The sequence below is a fragment of the Camelina sativa genome, chromosome 6, assembly GCF_030686135.1.
Source record: "Camelina sativa cultivar CO46 ecotype springtype chromosome 6, ASM3068613v1".
In the NCBI taxonomy this organism is placed as follows: domain Eukaryota; kingdom Viridiplantae; phylum Streptophyta; class Magnoliopsida; order Brassicales; family Brassicaceae; genus Camelina; species Camelina sativa.
In genome coordinates this window covers 28,377,387-28,386,832 of record NC_141885.1, presented here as the reverse complement: position 1 = coordinate 28,386,832, position 9,446 = coordinate 28,377,387, and the positions used below count along the sequence as shown (strand labels likewise).

The following is a 9,446-nucleotide window of genomic DNA, read 5'->3' as shown; positions in this document are numbered from 1 at the left end:
ATTGGATTTTTGTTTTCACTTGTACGTAAAACATGATCCAAACTATATATATTAGTTATGTCTTTCTTTCTTTTTTACATCAGTTATTGTCTTTTTCTTGCCTCCGAATTATTTAGCGAGGTTGTAGGATAAGTGCTATATATCACACATTAAATAGTCTAATCCGTTGAAAATTCAAATTGAACCTAAAGGATGTTGAAGACTTGTAAGTTATAACAAGAAGACCAAAATTTATAATGTAGTAAATGAGACTATTAATGACTATAAGTTAATGAATAGCTACCATGCATCAGACAGGATTTATATTAATCGGCATCATGTTTGATGCGGCGATTAATAAATAAATAAGATCCCAAAATGCGTTTACTTTGACTCTTACCCATGTGCAAATACCAACGCAACGGTTATTATTTTAACTATTTTGTTTTTAACTCATCCACAACGTCATTTTTTAAGTATTGGGCAAGAAAAAAGAAAAAAAAAATCTTTAAGTGGGTCAACACATGCGATACGAGTTGCGTTTGGGTGATTTCTTTTTCGATTAAAATCACGAAAAGGCATTTAATTAGGGATTTGTTTGCTACTTGTGAATTCACGAGACATATAAGTATCCAAGGAAGGAAGAAGCAACGTACGTGAATTATTAATTATCACCTTGATTCATGCCTTGTCAACTCCTCTAGAAGGTTTGTTTTACTCTCGTTAGGGAACACATTTGGATAATGTACTACTATATACGCTCTCAATCTTTTAATATAGTCCTAATTAAATCACCTAACTAAACCAATGAGACGAAACCACATGCAATTCAAACTATATAAATCACTTTTAGTCTACACATTTCTAATGTTCGATCATACGAGTAAGACGGACGCGTGACCATATTATATACCATTTCTTTGCCTTTTAATATATCAAATAAATATTTGTATATGGGCTTTCTAATTCAAATTTCAAAGATTTGACTGTATATGATATGTAATCCCAATACAATATTCTAAAATAATGTTTTTGAGTACATTACGTGGTATAGTGGAAGATTGGTGACTCGTGACCGGAGTGAAATTATTATTCTAACATTGATTGAGTCTATTAAATTTCTAGCTTTTTAACAAACAAAGAAAAGAAAATCATTATACTACTGTTCTAATTAGTATAGTAGTATATTTTTATTATCATCCACTACGGTTTTTGAGATCCTAAACGTATCCGAGAAGCAATCCTAGGGCAGTCAAAAATTTAATATTTGTTTTTTTTTGTTTCTCTTTATCGTTCGGTTCGGTGATACGAATCTACCTTTCCTATCACCTATGCATTTATTTTGAATCATAATTTCCTTTTACATAAATTTATTTTTAAGTCCACAAACGAACCATCAAGATGTTTCGAAGGTGCCAGGTGAGCCATTGGATTCGAGAAGCTGCCAGGTGGACAGTTTTGGTGGATGGAACCCACAAGCCGACAAAATAAATAAGACACGTGTAATATATTTGGGGGAAAACGTAGGAAGGAGTAAACATACGCCACCATTGGCATTTGATGTCCCGCAACCCGACGCCAACACCGAGCCGCGCGTCTTCGTCTGGCCGACCCTTTGATTGAGACCCTTTTATTTATTTATTCAAAATCTCGTCCATTAACAATTTTTTTAGTTAATACAAAAAAGATGTTACATTCATCCGGAGACATGACGCAACTGGTGAGTGATAATATCTCAAACCGGGAAATCATGAAATATATTGAGGTGGAAGAAAAAAAAATGTAATTTGTAAAAATGGGTTTACTAAAAAAAGGAGGGGGAAAACAAAATCATGGAAGCATGCCAAAGAAGAGCTAAGTTTGCAAGCAAATTATACGGGAGTGGGTCACCACTCGTTACTCTTCTTCTATCTATCTATCTCCCCCATGGGCATAGTACAACACCACACGTGCATGCTTCTTCTTCGTTTTTTTTCTACTACAAACACGAAAACAATTATGGTTTGCGAAGGCGAGGTAAAGAAATTCAAAAAGGATAAAGCAATTTCGAGTAGTATATAACAAAATCGGTAGCAAAAGAAAAAAAGAAAGAATAAAAATTAAAGAAGGAACAAAAAGAGAAATTCAAATCTTGACTTTGTTACCTTTAGCTTTTTTTTTTTAGTTTTTTCCTTTAGTCATCCATCGGGATCACCGCTGTTTATAAAGAAAAGGATCGATGAAGCATGCAGGAGTTATATAAATCTGGTCCCTTAACTTTGATCTTTTCGGATTTGCTTTGGGTCCACGGATTTATAATTTGGTTATTATAAAAATACTACTACTAATCTCTTACTTATCAAAATTCTATATATTCCCCCTACATCAATAATTGGTGCTACTAATTATCTTAACATAATTATATTAAAAAAAAAGGAAATAATTGTGTGACAAACCATTAGATTGATTTAAACAAAGTTTTTAAAGTACACAGAGTTTGTGATATGCAGTCTGCACCGCATACATGACTCCAAACTGAACTGATTATCTTCATCCCCTTCTAATATACTACTATATATATATATATATATGGTGTTACCAACTTATTTCAAAGAATATGCATTCCATATATTATACCTTTATAACATAACTAGAGTTTTTTTCCTTGCACTGAATAAGAAGAAGCTGTACCTAGAAAGAACAAAAAGAAAGAATGTTTTCACCTCAGCTGCAGGCTTTTTATTAGATATTTTTTTTGTTTGCAAATAATTTCACATTCCAAAAGACAGAAAACAAATAAAGTAGATATGAACACGGTCCATTAAATTCGGCCTTTTCTAAATTTATATGATACTCTATATAGTAATATCTTAATTAATCATCCACCACTTTCAAAATTATTCTTTTAAAATTAAAAAACGCCGATAATTTTTCGATTCATACGTGCTTCTCTTTACCAAAGAACAAAAGTAGTAGTGTTTGTGAGTGTCAATCACATTTTTCTTTTTTCTCTTTTCAAAGTTTACTATTGATCCTTGGCAGTAGTGACGGATGCAGAAGCAATTTTTGTATGGAGCACAACTTTAAGGAACTGATATTTTGTTGATTTAAATAGATATATTACACAACATAACATTTTTACTTGGAGCACAACCTTAAAAAACTGAATTTTTTTGTAGATTTTAATAGATATATCATATAACTTAGCTAATAATTTACAAGAATTAAGAAAATGAGTATGGGCACTTGCCCCACTCCTCATAAGCCTGATTCTTGGTGCTATTTCATAACACCGAATATAAAATAATATAATAATACGAATTAATTTCGATTACAAAATTGTATTTAGATCACGGACAACGGTCTCACCGCCCACACATGTCTTATGTCTTTTTAAGTCTATCTATTACTATGACTACATAACATAATAGAGACTATAATACTATTACAAAGACAAGTTTTTTTTTGTGTGTTCACACATTAATTAAAAAAAAAAACAAGAAGGAATCCCCATGCACACGACCCAACAACAACACCCTCCAGAGTTGTCTCTCCATTCACACTAGCTCGAATTAAAAAAAAAAAAAAAAAACGGTATAACTATTGAACAAGTCAAAACCGGACGTATGAAAGCGTCTACTGCTGTCTTCCCTGACTTACGCGTTGACCATATATATGTCACTAATTTTGTAACCGGTTACTGTCACTGTATATTATAGTAACCTGCTAGCGCCGGTCAATAAGGAAATCCAAAAAAATGCTACTACTACAATGAAGTTTCTCTCACCTCATTCATTATTTAACACAGTGTTGTGACATAAATATCAAAATCCCTTCTTCACTCATTATTTATTATCTCTTTCATCTCTGACCCCCCCACCCCCCCCCACCCCCCCAAAAAAAAAAAAAACTTCTCCATTCTCTCTCTCTCTTTCTATATAGTATCCTTCTTCTTGTAGCCCTAATAAAAACTCTTCCTTTACAAAGGATCGATCTTTTCTTTTTCTATTTTGATTCCTCATTTGTTATTTGTTTTCTTGGTTCGATATCTCTGTTTCGCTCTCTGTTTTTTTTTTTTGGGAAAACCGAGTGAGAGCAGAAGAAGAATGGAGTTTACAGATTTCTCAAAGACGAGTTTTTACTACCCGTCGTCGCAAGGCGTTTGGGATTTCGGAGATTTAGCGGCGGCGGAGAGGAACTCCTTAGGGTTTATGGAGTTATTAGGTTCTCAACCTCATCATCATCATCATCATCACGATTTCGCTACTACTACTACTGTTTCCCCTCATTCTCTCCTTATCGAAACGCCGCAGACGCAGACGCAAACGCAGCTTTCGACGAAGCTGTCTTCTCCTGTTTCAACCATCCTTGAAGCTCCTCCACCGCCTGATAAAGCGGCGTCAAAGGTGGAATCTTTTTGTTCGGATCAGTTCTCGATTCATCCACCGGCGACTCCTAACTCATCCTCCATTTCTTCTGCTTCGAGCGAGGCTGTTAATGAAGAGAAACCAAAACGAGAAGACAACCAAGTAGAAGAAGAGGAAGATGTACAAGAGAAGAGTCATCCTCATACTAAGAAACAGTGAGATTCTCTCTTTTTTTTTTTTTGGTTCTCTCTCTTTGAAAGGGATCAATGTTATTATGAGCATAAGCTGTTCGAGAAAAAGACTCTGAGAACCAAAAAAAAAAAAAAAACAAAACAAGTTCCCTAAAGTAAGCTTTTTTTAATGTTCTTTATTTGTGTATGTATGAGCAGGTTGAAAGCAAAGAAGAATAATAATCAGAAGAAGAGACAGAGAGAGGCAAGAGTCGCATTCATGACAAAGAGTGAGGTTGATCATCTCGAAGATGGCTACCGCTGGAGAAAATATGGTCAAAAAGCTGTCAAAAACAGTCCTTTTCCCAGGTTTCTTTCCTTCTTCTTCTTCATATCAAAGAAAACATGCATTGTCTTCATTTTTTTTTGGATCTAGTGTCCTCATTGTTTCATACCTTTCGTGTGTGTGTTAAAGCCTTTTACTAACCAAAGTTTCTTTTTACATTTTCCAAAGAAAATATAAACTTTAAAAAGTGTTAACCCAAAGTTTTATGAGTCTAATTTTTGTGTAATGGTGTTTCGTTTTTTGCAGGAGTTACTACCGTTGCACAACGGCTTCATGTAATGTGAAGAAGAGAGTAGAGCGATCATTCAGAGATCCAAGCACTGTAGTTACGACCTACGAAGGTCAGCACACACACATTAGTCCACTCACGTCTCGTCCTATCTCCACTGGAGCTGGTTTCTACGGATCATCTGGAGCTGCTTCCAATCTCGGTAATGGTTGCTTTGGCTTTCCTATAGAAAGCTCCACGTTAATCTCCCCTCAGTTCCAACAGCTTGTCCATTACCACCAACAACAACAGCAACAACAACTCTTGTCTTGTTTTGGAGGAGTCTGCGAGTACCTTAATAATACCCACGCTAATGAGTTTGGTGATGATGACGATCGTGTGAAAAGGAGTCGAGGTTTGGTTAACAAAGATAATGGACTTCTTCAAGATGTTGTTCCATATCATATGCTCAAGGAAGACTAGTAGTATATAAAAGTCTTTTAGTATTGTAATTCACATCTAGGTTTTCTTAGAATGTATTATTGTCTAAAAGAAACAGATCTTTCGATCTCTTGAAGGGGATGTTTTCTTGTGGATCTACTATAATAGCTAGGTACTTACAAGATTTTTCACCATGGAATCATTACACAAAAACATGTACTAGTTTTCTTTGAAAATTGGTGGACTAGTTAACATGGGTTTTCAAATAGTATGATTGGCAAAAACTCTAAATCGCATAATAATTTTGTCGTTTTGTAAATAACCGATCATAGTCTATATAACAATGGTCGTCTTTTTAAAACCTCTGCTATGGGCATTGCATGAGCTCTATGCTCATAGCTAGCTTATATAGTTTATAGTTAGTGGTTAACTTTTTAAAAATCGAAAACTAGTTTGATATACGTACGGTTCTAATGCGTTCTAGGGTTTCAGGTTACTCTATCTCTACTCAAAGACAGAGTCAGTTAATGTTTTTTTTTCTGGGATTTCTTTTGCCTCGCTTAAATTTTTGTCTTGGAATCTGGAAATTTCAACTAGTATTTTCTATTTTGTAAGCAACAAGATTAATTAAGTGAGACAAATTAAGAGAAAATTAATGCGAAATTGGAAGCATAAACCCAACAACTGCTACCTACTATCCTCTATGTTTTGATCCACCTTTCACGATTTCTTATTTATATACTAGTAGTATTTATTTTTTATTTACCCCTTTTGCTATTCGTGCTGTTTCATGATTACACTGCGGTGAAGAATAAGACGTATGCACTGTGTTATTGTCGTTGGCTATTTTCACTTATTTTTTTAAAAAATAGAGAAAATGAAAGAGAAAAATCCTCTCTTTTCACAAGTTTTATATTTACTAGGTACGATGTGGTAGAACGTGGAAGACTCGATAGTTTAAACGTGTTTAAATTAATTAGATAGCCATTGTGTTTTACCTAAAGACGTTTTCATATATTTTTTAAAACAAATACTAGTATTCGACGGGATTTGTTTTGTTTTATGCTTTTGCCTTCTCTCATGGCACTGCAGGAACATAAACGACAGTCAATACATTATTTTTTTCTTTCATATGCGCTTTTCGGCTTTTGTATCAATCATGCATCATTTACAATTACACTATAAGGTAAAAAATTGTTTATTAGCAAACTGTAACCGAAAAGAAAATCTTAATGTAAAATGTAAAACTTAACATATTGTAAACCTTAATGCAAATTCCTTTTTTTTTTTTTTTTTTTGGTTACAAACTAACTAAATCATTAATTTAAAGGCTTGACACCCAAAAAAAAAAATGAGAATCATGAATTTGGGTTATCTTTTTTAATGGTGTGAAAACAGAGCGAATATATTTTTTTTGTTTTCCTTTTCTTTTTGTTACTTTTGCAGCCATGTGTGTGTGTGATAACATGTTCTACATAACAGAACAAGGAAGCAAAAAACAATCTTATGAGGTAATATCACTTTTTTTGTCTTTTTGTCTAGTGAGTGCATAACAACGCCATTGGCTTTAGTATGTTTGTATTGACCTTTACGGTGAGTGATAACCCCAAACCAAAGAAGGTACATAATCATTGTCTCAAACAAAGCCACGAATGCAACCGAAAGCAAACGTACCAAAACACTCGATGGCTTGAAAGTAAATGACTAAAAGACAAACTTAGGAGTCCCATTGATTCAAAGAAAACAACTAACAATTTTGCTCATCAGTGACACAATATGGTTTGTAGAACTCCCCGAGTTTATTCCATTTTCAATACACAATTGTTGGATCTAAAAGACTTTTAAGCCGTAAAAATAGCATTGACATGAAAATTTATCAAATAATTTGTGCTTGAAAAAAATGAAGACTATTTTAACATCTTTAGTGAGATCTCCTGTCAACATCCTTAGTGAGATTTTTTTTTTTTTTTTTTTTTTCTGTATTTTAAGTCAGATTATTTATGTTTTGAAATAGAAGAATAAGTAGGAAGGATAAGACTCTCGTGAGATGCAATATTAGTTTCCATAATCAAAGATTTGTAAAATTTTAAATTCCATTATCCTATAAGATTTTTAAATCATATAAGATATTTACAAATCAACTAAAAACCTTATACATTACATACGTACTATTACATTTACCAACGCAATTACGCATATATAATCCCTATAAATTATATATACAAATAAAATAGTATAAGATTTACAAATCGACTAACAAAGATTTTACAATTCCAAGTTTAAATGGGTTTTAAACAAATTATTTTTTCCTTAGTAGGATATATATAAACAATAACGAGTAATTAATATATTATTAACCTTGCACATTCAAGAAGAAAACTTTCGTCAGCGTTATTTAACAAATTAATTTCTTCTTGAATCTTTGGATCTCTCTGCTTTTTGAAAGACTCTTCTTGAGAGATTCATCAAATTTCAGAGTTTCGTTAAGATGATAACTCGATTTTTCAAGAAAATGACTGACTCTGAAACAACTCGCAAAAGCAGAATTCAGGTTTGCCTTGCCTTTTATTTTTATTTTTTTGCACTCTTAATTAGAGATCTGCTAATTTATTAAGCCTTTCTCTTTTATGAATAGGTATGAGTATATGTCTCTAAAGCCTAACTTTGATTTACAGGCTGCAGAGATGGAGATGATGAGATACTGTTAAAGTGAAGCTTAGGAAGGAAACAGAAGAAGCACTTGCTAGAAAAAAGGAAGAAGTAAAGATATTGAAGCTTCAAGTGGTAAATCTCAAAATCAAACATCAGAATATGTGTAACAAGGCTGATGAGTTGGAGAGCAAGTACCAGAGCGAGCTGATTCTCAAGAAATCTCTTATTATTAACCAAGAAAAACAAGTATGCGAGATAGACAATGCTCTCAAACTAGTCCATGAGATCACAAAAAAGTATGAGGATATGTGTATCAAGGCCGAGGAGTTGGAGAACAAGTACAAGAGCGAGCTACTCCTCACGGAAGCTCTTACTAAAGAAAAAGAAGAGCTCGAGAAAGTCAAAGGTCCAATAATTGAATCTTTTAAAATAAATGCGATTGTGATGGAAATGGAAAAAGAGAGGGACAACGCTCTCAAGCTAGTCGATGAGCTCACAACAACAAAGAAAATAGAATCGTTTATTTGCCCTATCTCACAGGCAAGTCCTCCTTACTAATCACAATATCGTATACTCGTAATTAATATATATGTATGTTTAATGTTTATGTGGTTTGATACATTCGCAGGAGGTTATGAAAGATCCACAATTGACAGCTGATGGATATACATACGAAGCAGAAGCTATTACGAGATGGTTTAACACAGGTCACAATACATCACCAATGACAAATCTCAAGCTTTCTCACACCAATCTTGTCCCTAACCGCGCTCTTGAGTCTGCGGTTCAGGAGTTGGTTTAAGTCTTCTTGCTTTTCGATCCGATTTAGTCGTCGTCTATGTTAAAATTTGATTTGATTTGATTTATGGACATGACATGATAGTTGATACTTGATACAGGTTTGAAAAATACTATGTGTTAATTACTCGAAAACAAAAATATATACATAAAAAAAAAAAGAGAGAGATAAACGTGCATGAGATGGGCCGAGCTCCGTAATCAACCTGCAACTCAACTTAAGAAAAAAAAAACCTAAACGGGCCTTGACGAAATACTTTTAATAAAAAGAGCACATTGAACCGAATACCGATTAATTTATGTCATAACCGAACACCGATTAAATTGAACCGATTTATTGACTGGTTAAATTTTAAACCATATGAACCACAAAGAACCTTTGACGAATTACTTTAATTTATTTGTTATCTTTTGACTCTAATCTTAGGTTTTAAAGTCTTTTCTTTTCCGTATTACAAAAGCGATATGAGAGATGATAACGTGATGAGATTTTATTATTAGACTCT

The 9,446-nt window shown here is 33.4% G+C and overlaps 1 protein-coding gene across 1 annotated transcript; it reads left to right on the top strand.

Moving 5' to 3' along the window:
• The first annotated feature begins 3,798 nt into the window (after window positions 1–3,798).
• On the top strand, window positions 3,799–5,684 carry LOC104793716 (WRKY transcription factor 23). Its single transcript, XM_010520119.2, has 3 exons — window positions 3,799–4,540; window positions 4,715–4,864; window positions 5,088–5,684. Exons 1-3 carry the CDS (start codon window positions 4,065–4,067, stop codon window positions 5,530–5,532), a joined length of 1,071 nt encoding a protein of 356 aa, XP_010518421.1. The 5' UTR covers window positions 3,799–4,064; the 3' UTR covers window positions 5,533–5,684.
• Window positions 5,685–9,446: the final 3,762 nt, after the last annotated feature.